At 37.3% G+C, this 21423-nt stretch overlaps 1 protein-coding gene across 2 annotated transcripts in view; it reads left to right on the plus strand.

The window, feature by feature from the left end:
• The window catches only part of LOC117963677 (ankyrin repeat domain-containing protein SOWAHC-like), a 106279-nt gene that overhangs the window by 45794 nt on the left and 39062 nt on the right, over window positions 1-21423 (plus strand). For both annotated transcript variants that reach the window (XM_058993927.1, XM_034904648.2), the window contains one exon: window positions 16877-16939. In XM_058993927.1, coding sequence (XP_058849910.1) covers window positions 16898-16939 — 42 coding nt within the window. In that variant the 5' untranslated portion in view covers window positions 16877-16897. The remainder of the gene's footprint in view (window positions 1-16876; window positions 16940-21423) is intronic.

The raw sequence follows: 21423 nt of genomic DNA on the forward strand, positions 1-21423 counted from the left end.
ATATGTGTGTGTGTGTATACTACCCACAGTCTGGCAGTCCTTGTAATGCTGGAGGTCAGTGCATCAGCTCTCTGGTTATTGAGCCTGTTCCCCGCTACATTGCTTGCAGTCTTTGTTTTCTGGCATTCTCCCTATCGCACCCAGCATTGGGAGCATTTCATTTTTATCGAGTTATTGAAACATGACCGGGGGGCTCGTATTTGATATTTTAGAAGAGTAATTAAAGTTAAGTAATGCCCCGATGATTTTATTTTATTTTTTTCCAGTTTTGCCGCCTGTCCTTTAGGATCCTCCACGATATTAAATTATTTATTGCTGGAGGTGATCTCTATGTAAATCCTTTAGAAATGGAAATTGACTACACAGAAGCATAGATTATAAAATTTACACATTCTAATGTTAACACCAGTTTTTAATCATTGCATTAGCTTTTTTCCATTAATGCTGCTAATAACGTTAATTAAAAAAACTGAAAGCATTATAATAGATAAGCAGACTTATCAACTTTAAAAGATGATCAAAGGCTTGTCAGTTAGTACTTTATGAAACATGAACTCCATGTTACAGAAATGATCATCACCAGTTGAAGTGTGTAAGCCCGTAAACAATTAGATTCAGTGTGGAAGTGTTTGGTGAGTGGCAGAGAAAAATGGGAGCAACAAAGTTTCACTTGTCATCAAGCATGTATTGACTCCTATTAGTCAAGTTTTTTTTTTTTTTTTTACATGAAGCAGCTAAAGATAGGCTTCATTTAGATGTGTGTCAATTAATTTTTTTTCTGCTAAAAAAGAAAATCAGACTTCTTAGGATGATACTGAGTGCACTAAGGAAATGTTTCCTGTGGTTCCCAGTTCAGCACTAACGAGCAAGTGTCTTCACCTTCCCACCATTCTGACTGGTTCTTAGTGCTTTTACTTGCATACAATGCTTAAAGTCTGTGCTAAGGTGCTTTCATCTGGGTTCAAGAGCTGCTCTTCAGTGTTAGTTGCCTCTGTGTCACTTTGGATCTAGTTTGCAGTGTTTTTTTGTGGTTTGCAATACGCTGCTTTGCACTAGGTGGGGCTGGTGCATACTGTATAGTGACACTGGCTGATCTGGCCCATAAAACATGTGTCTATGGCAGGCAAATGAAACAGAAGAGCAACACTTGAACTCCTAGACAAAGCACCAAAAACACAACATTGGAATAATTGCATTGAGACCCGCTCGGAATGATTACAGTCATCCTAAAACGATAAGGGAACAGGAATAAAAAGAACTGCTGTCTGCTGTACCTTATCGGGATGCAGCCCAGCAATACAAACTACAAAGACTATTATCACATTCTTTTGTGACCACTTCTAACCATTTTGTTTTGTGAGTTCCGGGGGGGCGTGGGGAGCCTTCTTGCAAATAATTTCTAATAATGTCTACAACTGCACTCTGAAACAATTTCGTAAAATATATTTTAATCTGTGGGGGGGGGGGGGGGGGGGGAGATAAATCACCTACGAGTTAGTGAATGAGATCGGAACTTGCTTATTGTGATTTCTTCAAACTCATATCCAGTAAAATGTTCCGATAAACATTCCCTCTATAAATCCTAAGTTAATTCTGAGAACACAAAAGGAAGCAGAGCCTTCTGATGCCACCCAGAGTGAGCGAGCAGCTGGATGCAGATCCTGCACAATGAAACTGCTACCTGTGCTATGCAGATTAGACTGCTGTGCGGCAACAATATCAGCACTGTGTGCCAAGTATAGCACTCACAGTTTAAAGAAACTGCATACGCACTCTGGGCATATAAGATGCTTAAATTCATATTGGTATTCTTTTATTTAAATTTGTTTTATTTAAATTTGTTTTATTGTATTATGCGATAGCTCTCAATGTATCAGATTGGCATTTTTTTTATTTTTTATTACAGATATTGCAAATTATATAGAGAGACGCTGAAGGTCTTTGAAATGCAGGAACTGTTAAATGCATGATATGAATAAGCTAATAAATACATTGTAAGTAATTTGCTAAGTATTTCCTAGACTTTTAGTAAGGGTTAAAATCAAGTTACGCAGTTTGCCACATTTTGCCTGCAGTCAAATTAGCCTACAGTAAGTATAATGAACAAATTAAATAAATCTGAGCCCATTGCTTAAATGCAGCCTGAGTCTGAGCTGCACTGCATCTGCAGGGTAATTCCATTTGTGCTATTACATAATTCAATTTCGACTTGGATCATGCTTTTTAAAAGATTATGTGAGCATATGTTGCTTGAACATGTGCCAGCTCGTGGAATAGTGCTCTTTTCATGATTCCTCTCTATTAGGTTTAGTGAGGTTATTGAAAATCGGCATCTCGCATTGCTGGCAGCTAATGAATTGATGTTACGATCTCAGACCAGGGGTACTGTTGCGCTGCATTGTGAGAACAAGCGATGCCGTACCCTTCCTAAAAAGAAAAAAAAGAGTACCTCACACAAAATGAGAGATCAGCGTATGGTTCAATACATCCAGGTTTTAGAAAATAAATGATTATTTTTGTTTTACTCTATTTAATTTTGTATTATTATTATTATTATTATTATTATTATTATTATTATTATTATTATTATTATTACTATTTGTAGTAGTAAATTTGGATTTTCATTTTAATTGTAATTCTTTACCTTGCTTTTCCCATATTTATAGCACGTGTGTCTCTTGCATTATGTTTACTTGTTTACCATTCTTTTCCATATTTCTTTTTGCTTTACCATTCCTTGCTATGTTTACTATGCCACCAAAACTATACCGCAAGTGCAGATCTGCAGTATATAGGGCTGCCAGACAGCCGCTGTTATAAACTGTTTATTGATGTACTGCTCTATTACTGCTTCTGCACTAGGTGACTGTGAGAACATCAATGCCACTGTGTTTTATGAAACTTCACCATTTTATATCAATGGCTTCCCTACTTGTCTTACCTGTTGACAGTAACTCTGTACGAACCTCAGCACTCTGAGAATAAGGAGATCTTGATAAATACATCAGGCTTGTTTCATATGAGATGAGAAGATCGCAACTATTTCCTTTATAAGAATGTCTGTTGTGAATAAGACAATGTATTTGAGAGCAAAAAATGGTATGAGATTTTTAACTTTCATATCTGAAATGGCAAGCCCAGAGGTGCCGGGGCTGCGTATAAATCATTAAAAGACATTAAAGAGTAATCTGTATGTTATTCAGTTCTGTATGTTAATCCTGAAGAACAAATAAAAATGTGATGTTAAAAAAAAAAAGACATTAAAGAGTAAGTAGTGGGAAATATAGTGTTATACAGCCTCACGTGCTGCTACAACTGTTTAAATAACGTACCTGTAATTTTTCTTTACATTGTGGGGACGTGTAACACTGTATTTTACAGAACCCGGGTTACATCTTTCTGACTGTGTGTGAGAGTCATAGGTGTATTTTTGGTCTTTTTAAAATGTAATATTTAAACTCTAATAGTATTTAGCACAGCCAAAGTTTAGGTCAATTGAAAAGACCCCAGCTTTGCTTTGCTTTGCTTCTGTTTTGTTTTATTATTTTGTTTAGTGTAGTCCTTTGTGCGCTCATTTTAATTGTGAAATATGTCCATTACTGTGGTGGGAAGTATCTGTACTGTTTGATCCTGTAGAATCCCATGTCAACACTTCTATCTTCCTCTAGAGATACAAAACTTGTTTGTGGAACCGGACACAACGAGCTGCAGCGTACAGGGTTCCTGGGTTAAGACGACCCATTGGAGATCCTTCTTATCCAAAAAGGATGGCATCTCTTAATATAGGTTTTCTCCCAAGCCGAATTCAACCATTTAACCTGCAAGTCACAGTTGTGAAAACATTTATTACTGTTTAAACCTTTTTTATTTTGTTTTTTCTTCTGTGGGATTGACACTGGGAGATTCGAAACAGGAAACACTGTAGACTTTCTGGATCCACAGGTCATAGTCCAAATCTGCACACAAACATTGCTTACCCACGCCGCCTTGCTGCTTAACGTCTGTTGTGTTTGTTGTGACTTTTCTTTTTTAAACAAAGCCTTGTATAGCAGGTTTAGCAGCGCAGAGCAGTCTGCCAGAGCACTGTATCTGCCTGAGCACTGGAGTATCTTTAGCAGCGGAGAGCACTGTATCTGCTTGAGCACTGGAGTATCTTCGCATTTCTTCTCCTTCCTTTTATGAAACGATGACCGTGTCATTACAGAGGCAGAATATATCATTTCTCCGCAGCCAGTGAATTCTAAAAGGTTATTCCATTCATTATCGGCTGTTAAATATAGCCATCATCATAAACAGCCCTTTGTTTCCACTTGCTCTGCAGAGGTCAAGAGACGGGGTAGGTTTATGAGCTTGCTGTGCCATGTATCACTCCAGGCACTGCTATACAACAGGAGGATGGATAGGCAGCCCTCTCCTCTCCATGTATTACTCTTGTCAACTTGGAAGAGATTTTTTACCTTGTGAAAGGCCCATCAGCAATGAATCGGTGAAGTGAAGATGACAGTTGATTTGTGAATTCAGATTATATGAAGTGACTAGACTTCAGTGGACTGTGCAGATAAAGCAACTGTCATGATAAGGTGGCAAGTGCAATTCAGCAAAACTAAATTTATTGCGCCTTTGAAGAAATTACCCGATTTTTATTTTATTTTTTTAAATGCCGTCAATACAAAATTGAAAGTTACTTATATTTATGCTTTTTTTTCTGTTTTTCTCAACATGGTAGTACCCAGCTTGCATTATGGGGTTGAATTTCAAAGACTGACATACGGTCCTACTTTCAAATCTTTATTTATTGGGGGGGGGGGGGGGGGGGGGAATGCAGTACACACACACACACACACACACACACACACACATATATATATACTGTATGTATTTGTGCTATTTTTGTGTCTAAAATAATAATAATACAAAATCCATTGCAAGCATTATTTTAGTATTAATTTAAATTCAATCTGGTTCTCGGGGGGGATTATCTGGAATATCACGCTGTAAATTTTGATTGTTTGTTTTTGCCAGCACTTTTTAATTTATCCCTCGCCCTAGTTAGCATCAAAACCAGCGGCGGGCGGACGGACGGGAGAGGTTCAGAGAGCCATCCCTCTGTCTTATTTAAAGAGGATCTAGAGGAGAAACACTTGGAATTCTTTTTGTGAGGGCTGACAGCTTTGAAAGCTGGCTTTAATGTGAATATCAGCTGCTTTATTGCCTTGACTCGGGTGACCTCATCTACTAGAATGAAGTCATTCAGTGAGCTGAGGAAGACAAACCTTCGTTCCAGGGAATTAATCAAGTCCATCAAGTGCCGCACTTTACAGCCTTATCTCCAGCCACTGAGAGCGGGAGCAGTTCTAAACTTGACAGACACCAGATAGCCTCCTGTCCTTCATGTTATGCTAACATCAAAAAAGAGCAAAGAGGCCCTGCCGCTGCAAAAGTGCAGCTTGAAGTCATTCCTTTGCTCGGGGATTACATTGTTTTTCACGGAGCGGGGGTGTTTTTTCTGAATGCAAAACTGTGTCGCAGTTAGCTTATTGAACCTGCTCTTGATTCCAATCCCACCCCTTCTTTTTTCTTTGTTATGAATTCTGCCAGCAAAGATTCCATAGGAATTCATTTTTTTCTTTACACGTCTTTTTTTTCCTGCATAATTACGCGGGCCTGCATGTCGTTTTCATCCTAGGCCCTCCGCAGCAACGGCAGCACCCATAAACATTACCAATTAGGCAGGCAATTAAAATAAGAAAGGGCCTTCCTCAATTGTACAGCAGTTGGAAGCTTCTCTGCCTTTCTAGTTGTCAATCTGTGAAAGATTTTTATTGCATTTGAACTAATGGAGGTGAAAGAATTAAGTGAAACAGTTGTGTGTGAAAGGCCTGTGTGAAGGGGCTGAGCAGTGATAATAGTGCTCAGTGTCAGAGCCAGGGAGCCATTAGTAAACTATGAAAGGCTTTGTTATGCTAAGCGGAGGGGCGCATTATTGAGGGGTAGACAGGCCCGTATTTACCACATGCAACAACAAAAAAAACCTTAATTTTATTATTTCATTGCTGTCTTTTGGTAGTGAGGGGAGGGACGTGGTAAATGTTTGCAAATTCCTAAACTGTGTGAATGCCTTTACTTTCTTTAGAAGGCTACGTTTAATGAGATTGTTCAATGACCCCCAAAAAAGTCACAGAAGTTAAAAACTCTTTCTGTTAAGCCTGTTCGTTTTATTGCTGTTTAATTTGAATAGAAAAAAAAGTAGTTTTCAGGTATTTTACAAAAGCTGGGGGAAAAAAACAATAACATTTGAAAATCTAATAGTCATGGTGTTACGCGCATAATACTGAGATCATTTTCTCGTGTATTTTCAGAGTTAAATATTGGCGAATAAAGCATTACAGCAAAATGGACAAGTGCACCAATTCCATTTGAATTAATTACGGGCTTTATCAAATGTACCCGAGATAAATCTTGTATGTAGTCACTTTCTTTTGTTGCCGGTTGCAAGTGAGGGGAAAATGGCAATTATATCCATTTGAAAGATAAAATTGAGTTCCCTTGGAGCTCTCTAAAAGCTTATTGAAGGAGACTGAAATTGTTTAGTTGTTATCAAAGTACTTTTTAAAGATCCACTGTTCTGTGTTTTGTATACTGCTGTTTTTTTCATACAAAAGGGATGGAATTAAGACTCCCATTGCATTGCTGTTTTGATCCATTCCTGGTTTTATTATGAGTTTAGTAAGACACAACTGAGCTTCTTACCTGTACACTGGCTCATTTTGAAAACTGGAATTGGGGGGGTTGGGGGGTGGACTACTGCTATGCAATAGGAGTCATTTCCATCCTTGTACAACCGAAAAGGTTACACCAGGCAATGAAGGAAACAACTATATTAATTATGACCTTTTTGTAGAGAACCCCCCCCCCCCCCCAAAGAAAAGAAATGATGAGACAACAGTACTGCATTTCCATTGCCTTGTAAGCATGCCATAAGCATTTAAGCTGCCCGCACACTCAGTTAAGTTAATTGTGCTCACTGGTGTTCTGAGTTTTTGTTTTGTTTTGTTTTGTTTTAGAAGCAATCACATACTGTGTATGAGATGTAGATGGTCCTCAAGGAGTGGAAGGAAGAGGAAGCTGCCCTCTTATTTATTGTCAATGTCCTTTTCTCTAATCTACCTATTGTTACTGCATTGAAAAGTGAAAGTGGTGACATCATGCGCTGAGCTGCTTTTGAACCGCCAGTCCTGAAGGAACCACTTTCAGCAATTAGGATATCCTTGAACATGCGTTTGTGAAACATTGGCTGGTTTTTGGCATTTGCCTCATGTTCCTGCCTACCAACTAGCATAGTTTGATCTCTGATAATTATCTACCCACTGGCTTTTCAGCCATGACAGTCGCATCCCAGGAGATAGTAGGATGCTTGGGCTATTGGCTGATTGCATCAAAGTGACAAAAATTGCAACATCTAAAATAATAACAGATATTCAAGCAACTGGCTCTTTGCTGAATAATACAGCATTCTATACCCATATCTATATAATACTGCTCCTATTAATATATTTATTTATTTATTTATTTATTTATTTATTTATTTATTTATTTATGTATTTATGTATTTATTTATTAATGAGACTAAAAATGCATTTATAACTGTAGTCATGTTAGAATAAAAGTGCATGCTGTGATATCTTTTCTTTTTTTAAACAATTCCTGCTTTCTGAAACAGCACTAGCGTTTCCTTCAGCTTTGTGCTCAGCAGTACTGAACCCTTTTTAAACACTTCTCTTATCTAATGGGTGTTTGAACGGCTGGTTGGGGTTGAATGTGTTTCAGGAGCAGTATGAGGTGCTGCATCACTGAGCAAGTGGAAATCTGCAATGGAAAAGGGGTTATGAGTTGGGTATCCTGTTTACATGATGTGGAAGAGTAGCTAACTGTGCTCCGTTCTATTTAGGGGTGGGTAGGAATGTCTGTACTACCATGATGGTTGCTAAAGCCAATCAATTGTGTAAATGATGTGAAAACCTATCAGCGTTGCCTCTTTATGTTCAGTATCTAGCCACATTTGGAAGCTGAATTTCAGATAGTAACCTTGTCAGGCAAAAATTCCAGTTTCCAAAATAAAATGTTTGAGGTTCCATGAGCAGCCTAAACCCTGGGAAATATATACTGAAACGTATGTACCTGATTCTGACCAATGCTGATTTTTACACCTCAAAAAGTAAAACAAAATGTATGAATGTGTGCTTCAAAGCATTCAAGCGCTATGACCTGTAATCAAAAAGGTATCCCCAATGTCCAGAGCTATTAAATTGCCTCAGAGATTTGAATAGAATAAAAATAAGTCTTAATCTACAAAAATCATTTTGGTATATTTTTAGAAGCGTACTGTATTTTGATTGTGTCTGCTTTTTAAACGTTCGGGAAGCTCCCAGGGCTACACAAACAGATCCTTTTCAAGTTTGAATAATCAAAAACACAACAGTAATTCAATTCTATCAACACTTTCAAAGACATTTTTCTTTTTTTTAAGCTTACTATGAGAAACATAGTTTTTCAGTTTTTCAAGAGATAAAATAACCCAACGTAACAAAACTCACAGCATTGGAATCTGCTGCGCGTGCAGATTTTATAATTTTTTATTGTTATTATCTTAGGCATTCAAGTCATCATGGAAATCCATATCTTTTCTGGTGCAGATGTACGGCATCATTGATATGATGTGCATGGCTTTCCTCATTTATATTAAGCCACTGATCAATCATTGCTGACAATGCAGTGTCTTTGTGGAAGAGGCTGTAGGACAAATGTTTTAGCTTGCGAGAGGAAAATTGTTCGCATTTGAAAAGAGAACAGGGCAGGGAGGATTAATAGACCACTTTGATGGATTAGAATGTAGGGAAAATGCCCAATATTGATATGAAAATGTTTGTGAATTGGCTGCATGGCGATGTCAATGGAGAATGAAGGTTCCTGATTATGTCTTCCAGGCCTTATCGGCTTAGACTTCACTCCTCGTTAAAGAACAGCTCACAAAAGACTGATGAGAGTGCTGGAATATAGCTGAATACAGGCTCCTGTGATAATCGAAACCATTCAACTGGTCCACTGTCACAATGTCAATTTCCATGCCCTTTTATGTAATATTGTTCATCATTATATTTAACATAACTGAATATGGGTTGATAACATATTTTAAATTGTAAACGCGGTGTACTAGCAAGATATTTTTAATCCTTTTTTTTTTTTTTTTACATTTTTTTCAGAAGTGTGCTTTGAAATATAGCGTGGCCATCTTACACGGTGCACTATTTCACAATTAACCCGAATTCTGTATAGGATGACATTGATTTCTGAAATGCTTTATCTGCAGAAATCTTCTAGCCAGCATTGAGGCTGAATACGGCCAAACTACTTTTCTCCTGAGCGTTTTGATCCTGTTCAAAATGCGTCAGCAGCACTTAATATCATCAGGACATTTGGAATTGTCATTGGACTTTACATGCATGTGTGTGGAAAGAATAGCGTTGTTACAAATCAGTGAGTGCTGTGCTGCATCTTTTTACATGTACATTCAAACCTGCTCATGCGACCACCTGGTCTAAGCGACCACTTTAAATTCCTCCCAATGATATTTGCGTTTTTATTTAACTGTATTACCCAGCAACGGACTCAAACCTATATGAATTTTTAGGTTTTTATTTATGTTCACGTGACCGTGTTTTGAGCCGATTCAATATCTTAATTAAACTGTTAATTACTAAACAAAGTTGCTTCTTTTTAGGATGTCCTGATTGTCTTGCTGATTCTTTTTCACCTTCATTATTCATACACAAGAGCAAGACATGACATTAATCACTTCCCCCAGATGCTACTTTAACTTGCATTTCATTCTCGCACTTATCAGCATTTTCAAACAGAAATATATACTGTACAGTACCGTATGTCTATATTCAAAACATAACTGAAACATCTGTGTATGGCTCTGTTGTTTATTTAATTAAACTGTGACTTTGAACCAGTTACAAGTACAAAGTTCTTGGTTAAAGAAAAGAAATAAAAAAAACCAAACACTGCATCCCATCCCTCTGTCCCATAGCTTTCCACTGCTTATAGAGAAGCAGTACAGGGGCCCAAGGTCTCTTTAAGGTGCATTATTGTTTATTACCTTCTGTTACCTCACATGCAATAAGTGGTACTCATAAAGACTTGACACAATTATGGGGACTTTTCTATCAACAACAGTATTTCAAGCTAGTGAGAAAACCAAACATTACCAGCATTATACAGCTATTAAACACCAAATGGAGCCTTGTAAATCATAGGGGACATCTTTTAGGGATAGGTAACAAGATGCAGCTAACCCTCTCTCTCTCTGCTGGTTTCATTATTTGCCATGCCTATTAACTATTTCTGCAAAACTTGCTTCTGAAAAGACTCCTCATTTTTTTTTGGAATATTTAATAATAATCCAAGGAGAAACACCATAAAGAGAATCACCTAAATATTCTAGCTAAACAAAGGCTTAAGCATGTAAGAAAGTAAATACTAGGAGCATGCAGAGGATGACATGCATTCATTAAAATTATTTATTCAACTCAACATAAAACATGATTCATTATAAGTTCTGCATTGTAGTAACCCTGTTTTTTTTCATATCTCTGCATAATGAATAAAAATCTGTCTGGTCCAAATTTAAGGAGGGGAAAAAAAAAAACATTTTCCCTCCCTCATAAATGTTTAGTTGTAAACTGAGAATTGATGTCATTCATTAGTGGTAATACAATGCACACAATTCTAATATACAACAATTGGAATAGCTATAAAGTAACACGTTTATAGGTTCTCAGAAGTGTGACTTCCAGGTGACCCTCTTAGAAACGGTGTTCACACAGTCTGATTTACACACACGCACATTCTGTTTGATAGGCATTAGTTTTTAGGGAATTAAATAAATGTGCCAAAATGTCAAATGACTTAAATATTTATTTTTTATGCCCCATCTGTATGAGAGACCCAAAAGCATAATTTACTGCACAAGCTTAAATAATTATTATTTTACACCTTGTGACGGACTGCTTCACTCTTAAGCCCTTGTTACATGAGTCAATTTACTAGCAACTTTTATCGCCTGCGACCAAATCCCGTGAGGATTGCCCCGTGTAACAGCCCTGACAACGTATTGTCAACTTTCTGGCAACTGCGTGGCAACGCGATTGCTTGAGTGGACAGCGATCCTACTCCAAGCAACAGGTTCCAGGCAATATCCAATCAGAGCACTGGTGTGTGTCACGTGATTCTGTCTGCTACAGTGAAAACAACACTTGAAATGGAAACGAAAACCGCAATTACCTGGACTCAGGAGAAATAAATACTTCACATAAGAGTTTTATGAAGGTTGGTCAACACATCGTCATTCTGGTAGTGGACTATTTTGATAACAACCAATGCTGGGAGAGTTACTTTCAACAAGTTTTTAAGACTACTTAAAATCTTTGTCCAACTATCGTTAACTACGCCCGAACTGCACCTTTGTTCAGGTCTCCCTTTCTTAATATTTAAAATACCTTTGTATAAAAGACAGCAATAATAATAATAATAATAGGGGAATAAAAATGTAGCTACTGTAACTCTGCTAAACCAATGGGATCCGAGGGATGAACAATATTTTAGAAGAGGAAAACGAGAGGCAAAACTCTCTGAACTCAGTGGGATTCTAGGCGTTAATAACACGGGAACAGCATATAACAGTAGGTATTTTACAGCATTTAAAGAAATTAAGAATTATCGTTCATTGTTATCTACGTGTAGTACTGTACGTTAAACTGAGTTTTACATATTTGGCTTATTTGCTTTTATTCTGTAAACGTTACTACTTTATTATTATAATTATTAGTTGTTCAATTATTTAAAGATGACAGTAATACTAAATAGTTGTACTGATGCTTGGCATTTGTAAGTATATGACCTGAAAACCAGAACCACGTGATGTAGTTCTGAAATATGATTGGATATTGCTTGGATTAAAGGCAATTTGTATCGAATGCGAGTTAACTGTTAGTTGTATCATGTAACAGGTCAAATCCCCCGCGGTGACGTCATAGGCAACACGTTGCTACAAGTTATGTTGCCAGCGCATTGACTCGTGTAACAAGAGCCTTAGTTAAGAGGGTTTCCTCTATATTGAACCTTTGGGCTTTCCAGGGGTTCTAGAATTTGGGGTCCTAGAATTAGAAGCCTCATATTTGGAACCCCTAAATACAGATTCCCACAGGAACTGCGTGGTGAACTGAGTAAGCTGCTCTGTTGCCAGTATCCTGATTGAAAGGAGGCTGTGGCTGCCAGTGGTTTATGTCCATTGAGCCCCAGCATGGAAAATGGAAACCATGTGGTTTTGAACAGAATGGGAATAGACGAATAAGGGACCTAATAATAATAATAACAGCTTACAAAGAGAATAACAGGTATTTTTAGAGCATTCCTAATCGAGCTTGTGAACAGCATAGCCGACGTGGCACAAGCTATTTTCTCTTTTGCTTGTAATCGGAGATATTTAGGCTAAAACTGCATGGTGATGGCATCCCCCTGTTGGTCTCAGAATTGTATTTGTATACCACTTGCTCCACTGCATTGTTAGATTAACCTGGGATTCATGCTGGCTGAATCATGCCTTACTGTAAGGAATCTGATTACTGCTCTAGAGGTTCACACAGCCCATTTCATAGTGATTGTACAGGGCACAGTCTGAAACCTGTTATAGACATAGGATAAAAGGATTTCTTAGAATTATAGGGAAAGTAGTTAATCTAGTAATGAACTTTACAACATACTGGCTGTGATTTTAAATAGTTTTAATTGTTAAACTTTGTTTAATGATCCATTTAGAAAACCGATATAAATAACCATGCTCTTAAAGCATATTAAATTCATAATTGTTTTTTTTACCATGCAGTTTTATTGGAACATGTTGTATCACATTTTAAAGTTTCTTAAAATGCTTTACTTACATGTGTTATATAATGCTGCATTCCTGTAACAGTCTGAGACGTTTATAGCAAACTTTATAACATATTTATAGACACATTTTAAAATGTTCTAATGTATCCTTAAACTAACTTGTTACCAGACCTTTTTTGTAAAGTTAAAGGTGTTTATTGCTACAATTTCTTAGCCAATAGTGTATTGTATTGCCCACAGTGCTTCATATAGTAACTGATCAATATCTAGGTTTATTGGTTTGCTGTCCTACAGCCAGCTGTTTTGTATCAACCGAAACACTCCGCACATCCCACCATTTCCAAACAGAGGGAACTTGTCACAGCCCCTAAAAGGGACAAGATAAACCTTTTCAAGATCTCTGTAAAATTTCAGTCCACTACTGTTGTGCTTCGTAGTGATTAACAGATTTTGTAAACAGATCGAGCTGACCTGGGGATCTTAAGGGGAGGTTTCCAATAGGATATGCACTCTCCCTTATAGTGATCTAACTATTACTATGAATTACATATTCCTTGAGTATACCTGACTTGTTCTTCAAGGAAATTGTACCTAAAACCTGTGTCACTCTGGTGAGTTATGTACAGTATTTGGGCTGTGAATTGAGCAATGATTTCTGCTTTAGTTTACTCCACCACAGTTTGTGAAAGGGAGTTTTATGTGGGAACGCTGAGACTGAGTGTTGGTGATACTGACTCGGAGAAGGTCGTCTTGACTTCTAAGATCAACCACAACCCCCCCATCATTAAACTTTTCAAAGTATTATCAGCAGCACTGTTTGATGCAGCCCTGTTAAGTAATGCACCTGAGTGATCTGAACGATGTTGCAGATGAAGGTTCACTGGGGGGAAAACGAAAAGCCTCATTAATGCTCTCTCTAGATTAATTACTGTACATTTCAGGTCTACATGAAATAAACATATTAAAACTCTTGTCAACTTAGATTATCTCTTATGCTTTGTTTTGAGTATGTGGTACTGTAACAAGATGACTTATAAAGATGCATGGATGATCTCTCTGGGTTTTTAAAAGTGGATTTTGTTTAGGAGACATGTGTTTTGGTTGCACGTTGTCCAGGGACAGATCTGAACAAGAATGTTTCCAGAATTTAAAGTCATGTCATCTTGTTTGCTAAAGGAAAGTACACAAACAAACTTTAAACAATCAATGTAACTTATTTTAAAAGTCCATCTTTTATCTGATATGTTTCATATATCATGCACATTATATTTTAATGTTTCTATTTTATATAAAATATCCTTTATGTTTACTAAAGTGAACTGTTTCACATATTCTAGTTAATTTAGGGCAATATGTGTGGCATAGATGCATCTTGCATATATATGCAGCATATTAGGTTTTCCCAGTGGGTGCCTAAGAGCACAGAGGAGGCTGTTTGGTCCAGTGGTTAAAGAAAAGGGCTTGTAACCAGGAGGTCCCCGGTTCAAATCCCACCTCAGCCACTGACTCATTGTGTGACCCTGAGCAAGTCACTTAACCTCCTTGTGCTCCGTCTTTCAGGTGAGACGTAATTGTAAGTGACTCTGCAGCTGATGCATAGTTCACACACCCCAGTCTCTGTAAGTCGCCTTGGATAAAGGCGTCTGCTAAATAAACAAATAAAAAAATAAAAAAAAAACAGAAACTGAAGCTTAGCGGATTGTAGTGAATTATGTGTGTAAGGAGGGATCTGTGATTCCCTATCACTGGTAGGATATTTATAGACACAGTAAAGGGGTAAATGTAAACCTGTAATATACATAAACCAATGCATTGTGGCAGCCCTGCTCAAACACAGATCTGACTGGCTGAGTCTGTCTGTGCACATGAAACAGCATAGAGACAGGAGAAAGTTTTATTTGAATGTGACCTTTCACAGACGGAAAGAGAATGCACGTAAAAAGGCTTCTACTCAACAATGCCAGAAAACTTCTTACTTTGTTCTTTTTTATTCCTCTAGGGAGGCTGCAGGCACTGATTTGTTATTCTGCCTAAAAGCAACACTTGTATTTGTAACTGGCTTTGCTGTTCTGTGTACCACAATGGCAAGGAATAGATCAAATAAATAAACAAATAAAGAAAATAACAATAAAACACCAAAGGAACTGAATTGTAATATGACTTCTGTGATTTGGGTTAAATCCAAGCAAAATTAACAAGAAACTAGAACTGTTAAGCTTTTTACATTTGCCGAGACATAGGGTAGAAGTAATTCATTCCTTGTATGTTGCAGCAAGAACTAATTGCAAGCCTTGAAATACAGATGAATTGTTGAAAGTCAAAGTCTGTGTGAAAATGCAAACATGGTTCACTTTTCCTCATTAACAACTCCAGATAAGACCTTGCATTGATTGCAGCGCACTAGTTAGCGCCAATGGGCTGTATAAACAAAAAATATAATTTGAAAGATGAGAAACAACTGTACACTTGGTAAGCTCGTCTCCAAAGAATGTTGATAGATACAAACCTTTAGATTTTAATTGGCTATTCACTTCTTTTCATGGGCTAATTTATTTTTCTTCCATCATTTGGCTTTGAAACTCACAATGTAAACATGGCGTGGGATCCCCATAAGTCACACTGTGCTGTACGCCCAGCTATTTAGTATTGTATTCTTTTTTTTATTAATTAAGCAGTAGCTTACTTACTGGGAGGAACCGTACTAATGTTTAAAATTGCAAATGTGCACTAATATGATGTTTTTGTAATTTTGAAAGAATTACCATTTTATTTGATTGCTTTCTCTCTCTCTTTCTTCCTCACACACAGACACATACACACACACACAATGAGTTTTACTGGTGAGCAAAACCCTTTTAATAATAATAAATAGTCAAATTGCATAATGTGTTTTGCTTTTGAAATATCCTGAAGGTTTTTCCTTTCATGTCGTACTTTGTGGAATCTGTTTTGGATGGCTCACAGTTGAATGCTGTTCCCCTACAGTTCGGCTGATATGGATATTTTCCACATTTCCATCCCCAGTTTAATGGCTGTGTAGCAGTAGGGTCACAGTGGGCATGAAATATATATTTGTCAAAAATAATTCTACGCTAAAACCTCTGGGAAAAGACGTTCTGGAGTAGAATTCTACAGAACTTAAGAACGGAAATTGAATACTTTGTGGCAAAGAATGATTTCAACAAAAACAAACAGCAAGTGTTTACTGTGCCTCCTAAAACATGGCTCAAGCTCGGCTCACCCTTAAGTTTAAGAATCTCTTCGTAAGGAACAATAAACATGTTATAAAGGTATTAATGATTATTGACATCATTGCTAAATGACACACCACTAGTGGGAAGTTATTTATAAGGTTTCTTACAATGGCCTAGTTACATGTTTTTTAAATGTGTGTTAATATAATTAATAATATCAATATCTATTTTTTTTAAATATACAGTCTAACTTCACTATAATGAACCCTTCTTGTAATGAACCCACTTTTTTAGCGAGCCAAGCAGCAAGAACCGTTTTTTTCAATGACAATTAGCCCTATTAGAATGATCAGGTTTACAAAATTTACCTGGATAAAAAAAATCTCGATAGTAACTGACACTAAACTTTCTCCAGTGTGAATGTGTTATTCTCTCAATGAAAACAAAGACCTTGGTAGGCTAATTCGAAGATAAGGCTGATTCATAGATAGGTGTTTCTTCATCATTCTGAAACAGCAAATTGCCAAACTCTATTATAGTGAACAACCTGATGTAACGAACATTTCTCCAGGTCCTAGGGGGGTTCCTTATAATGAAGTTAGACTGTATATTATTAATTATTTCTGAAGGACCCTGAAACCTGTGTACAATTGTGAGCTTCCAAAGCATATTGGGTAATACGTTTGTAACTAAACAACAGTTAAATGGTTATTTCGTTTCATTTTATTTAGAGTGATGTTGACCACGAGTGCATGGACGATGACTTGAGGAGCGTCACAACCTCCTCAGTAACAGTAAGTCTGAATTTCATTGTGTATTTATGTGAAGGTGTTTTAAACTAGCATTTTAAAACACATGGGAGAATATATGGCCAGGACATCCTGAATTATCATACCAGTAATCCCACTTCCTTAAGAAATGATGGGTTATCGTGCTTGCTAAAACTCTGATGACCAGTAATTAAAAAAATATATAAAAACATTAAACTTTTTTGTTATATCGTGCAACCACTCCTAGTCTTGTGCAATTGAAATCATAAGAAATGTGCATCCCATGCATTTAACATAACAAGAATTTCAGATATGGTATTGCATCCCAAAAAAAAAAAAAATCTTTGGCATTAGTTATTAAGATAATTATTATACTGCAGTAGTTCCCATTTTCTACCCAGTGTACATGAACAGAACTTGATCTGTTTGTCTGGTACAATAAGTATTTGCTGTCCTTCCTGTGTGACCACTGAGTGAATGATCAATGAAGGCTAAAGGCCTAGTTTGAGTTTGTAATATAAGGGGGGCTACAGGAACCAGAAAGGTCAAAAAGAAATGGAGACTGGTTCCTTCTCTGCAGCTCCCATAGGTGATATCCAATAACCCCTTAAGTCTTCCAACTGTAAGACACGCAAGCTCATTTGCTGGATTTGGGGTGATAGCAACTTGTTTTGTTAGAACCTGGCAGTGGGAAACATCCTTTATCTTAGCAACAGGAGGGCATGGAAACGCAAGTGCTTTTGGCAGCGGCACGGTGTAAATGTAGCGTTTCTGAGCGTCTGACCCAAGCCGCGTAGAAGGAATGCACCATCTTTCTTTGACCGTGCTGTTTCCTGCTTGACGTTTTTGAAAAGTTGTCTGGGGCTAGATGCTGAAGCAAGTCTACATCAATTATTGGACAGGAAACCAACCCTGTCTCTGGTTGTTTAGCAGCAGAAATGCTTATTGTTGGGGGGGGGGGGGGCTCTTTACTATACCAAGTATTCTTAACTGTGATTAGCTTTTTATTCATGTAGGTGACATGAACCTTGTAGATAATAAGCTGGAGTAAAATTCTTACAGCAGCAAGCCTCTAATAGCAAATAATAGATAGCACTGCTTTGGCACTTGTATTTGTTTAAAAATGGATCAGTTTAAAATTCACTATTTATTATTTTAGTTTTAGAACCCAATTTATTTGTAGTAACAAAATGCAAGAATGCAGTTGTTTCTACACTTTTGAGAATTAGATTGGTGTGACCTATATATAGAGTAGATATAAAAACTGTAATGTGAAACATTAAAGGGAATAGGCGGTTTAACAGAAAAATTGTTGTTTTCCCCAAAGTGCAATAGTAGACTTTTTATTTGCATTTCAGTTTTACATTAAAAAAAAAAAAAAAATGGAAGCTGCAAGTAATTTATTTTCAGATTTGATTTAATCAGAAAGCATATTAATGAGAAGTTAATTACAGTGCAAGAAGAAGAAGAAAAAATTAAACCCACTGGTCTTTTGTTCAAAACGAAAGAAAGAAATTGTATTGTGCAGTGTGGACAGACTCTACTGGGATGTGCACTAAGTTATTGAAGGCATTGACTGTTGATCCCTAAGTGCACAGTTAAACAATGTTCAGGATGTGTAATTACAGTGTATCGCTACATTTATACTTCTCTTTTCATCAGGATTTTTGTTCTTAACAACCTCACCAGGTCTGCGAGGTGTTTAGAATTACACTACATTTGTTACAGATCATCCATAAAAAAATCTCTTTGCCTTTTTTTAAACTGTGTTTACCAGTATATTAATGCTTTGCATCTGTTAATGATACACCAGCAATTGTGTCTGTTCAAATTTAGCTCTGGAAAAGAATGTGACTGAACCAAGATATTTTCTTGGCTCATGTTAGAGTGGAGCTTAAAAGGGATTAGAGTCCATTATTATGAGTGTTACAAATATGTTTGGGAATCAGGACAGTGGTCCCAAGACTAATTTCGATTTTTATTTATTTTTAATATATTTTCATTGATTAACAACTTGAGGATGTTGTTTCTTTATTTCTTTACACTCTGTTGTATTTCTAAGAATAACAACATTTAGGACCACAGCCTAGCATTAAAACGATGTGACTTGGTCTCCTGGTGCACCAGGGTTCTGTATTTGGATCCTGCTCCCAGTGAGCGTTAGGAACTGCACGGGTGTCCATCATGTATCAGCTGAATGGACGCCCAGTCAGTGGAGGTGCATGTAAGCTTGGTTAAGCACAGAATGACTTTGACAGGTGCAAATTGGAAAATCCTTGTGTGGTTCCATCTTCTGCTACTTGAACTCAATACACGCATGGTTTTTAGACCCAAAGTGCAGAAAAATATCTGACAGCTGATTGCCAGCCTTGACACTTCTGGACTTTGTACAATCTCCTGCCATTTTTGTGTCGTAGCCAGGACCTCACTGATGTTACTCCTGTTGGAATGTGGCTGGTTACTGAATGGTTCAGGCCTCTGTTGTCACCCTGTGCCGTGGAATTTGGGGTTCAGTTCCTCCCTCTGATTGGATCGCTCCCAATCACGATACAAGGAGGCAAACTTGAGTGGCTAGTTGAGGTTAAATTGGGATTTTAAGAGGTGGAACGGTCGTGGCCCGTGTAAGGGGAACGGAATCCTACTTTCAATTAGAAGACCAGGAACGGAATCCTGAGGAGGTGGAACGCCATTCCGGACCGTTAAGCGTCAATTTAACTCCTGGTCGTAATAGTACTTTTACTGTTACCCACCGATCTGGTGCTGATTTAATAATTACCCACAACATTTAGTATTTACATGAATTCATGAAACTCTCTTTTCTAATGCACAATCCACTCCCTAGGTATTGGTAAGTTAATTAGTAAACAGACTGTGATTTCAAGTAAACGTTTGAGTCAAAAAGTAAATTGCCCATGTATAATAACTGTTGATTGAAATTGAGCCTTGTTAGAAAATAAAGGCAGCATTCTGTGAAATTCCATCTGCATCAGCAGACCAGATGAACAGGATGCAACAACATTTAATACAATACAAAACTGTAATAATAATAAAAAAGACACAAACATAAACTGGCAGATAGAATAGTCAATGCATAATCTGGAATGAAAGACCAGGAGACTGAAAATAATGGCAGTGTACATGCGAGAATTATATTTCAGTGTTCTCCTACACTGAAAGGGTTTATTTCACACAGTAGACTTCCCATCATTCAATCTCTCTCTTTCTTTTTTGTCTCTTTATTAAACTTACTTTGTTTTTCCACTTGTGGTTCTTTTACGTCAGTGTACTTAATTTCTACTTTGTTTAGCAAATCTGAGTTTGTGTGACTTGTGACGGGCGTGAAATTGCTAAATGATTGAAAGTGAAACTGTGTAGTGCTCTCCACCAAAGGGAGCCGAGGCCGAGGGGGGGTTTAAAGCAGAAATATTTTGAACAACATAGTGCTCAATACTTGATTAAAAGACACAGCTGTCAAAGTCAAGTGTTCGATGAGAGGGAAGGAGTCTAACACATTTTACAAAATACCACTGGATGGGTCAGCTCTTCACGAGCGCCTCTATCCAGTTATTGTCTGGAGTCTGTTTTGTTATTCTTTCCCCAAACTCATTTGCATCTGAAGTACAAAGACCCTCTGTTGAAGACCCCCTAGCAGCCCCCCCCCCCCCACACTTTGTCTTTACAAAGGGGCCTCGATAGCTATAGCATACATCGTTTTCATTACTTCTCTCTTCAGGAACCAACAGAAATCTGTTATTTTAACACAACATGCTTGGTGAAGTGATGTTTTCTCCGAGAATAAAGACAGCTGATCCTGAAGAATGGACTTCTTTTTACTTCAGGAGTAGGAAGAGAGGAAGCCGGACTGGATCATGGAATTACTTGCATAAATAATGTTGTTAGGGGGCCATCCAGTGCATCTGCCTGAAGTCTACACTGTAAAGAAGTTTGGACTGTTGGAAATGAATGCAGAGGGCACAGTGTGTCATGCATATGTAAATGAGGTGTTATTTTGTATAGGTTTCTAGCAGAAAAAGAGGCCTGCAATGCAAAAATGGGTGGCTAATGCATTGGCAGAAATTCACTCGTGATTTTTTTGCTGTTTGTTTGTTTGTCTTTTTGACTTTAGAAATGAAACAAACAATGTGTCCTCAACATGCTTGGATAACTTTCTAATGATCAATTATACAGACTGTATTTCTCTAGTGTGATCTGTTAGCAGCATAATGAAAGTGGTTTATTTTCCTCACTATATTTTAAATTCAATATTGTAGGGAAACAGTGGGAGAAAAAAATAGTTTTATGCCACGATCGTCATGGGACCAAATTGTGTTCAGCCCACTGTGACGTCAACAGCATTTAAGCAACAGATGCCATGATTAGAAGGCTTTACCTTCTGATAAATGGTTTATAATAGCAATAAAACTCTCAGTTTATCATATTGCTGCATATTTTTTGGACTTGACTGATTTTTTGGACTTGACTGATCCAATAACTGTTCTCCTTTTTTA

The sequence above is a fragment of the Acipenser ruthenus genome, chromosome 20, assembly GCF_902713425.1.
Source record: "Acipenser ruthenus chromosome 20, fAciRut3.2 maternal haplotype, whole genome shotgun sequence".
In the NCBI taxonomy this organism is placed as follows: Eukaryota; Metazoa; Chordata; class Actinopteri; order Acipenseriformes; family Acipenseridae; genus Acipenser; species Acipenser ruthenus.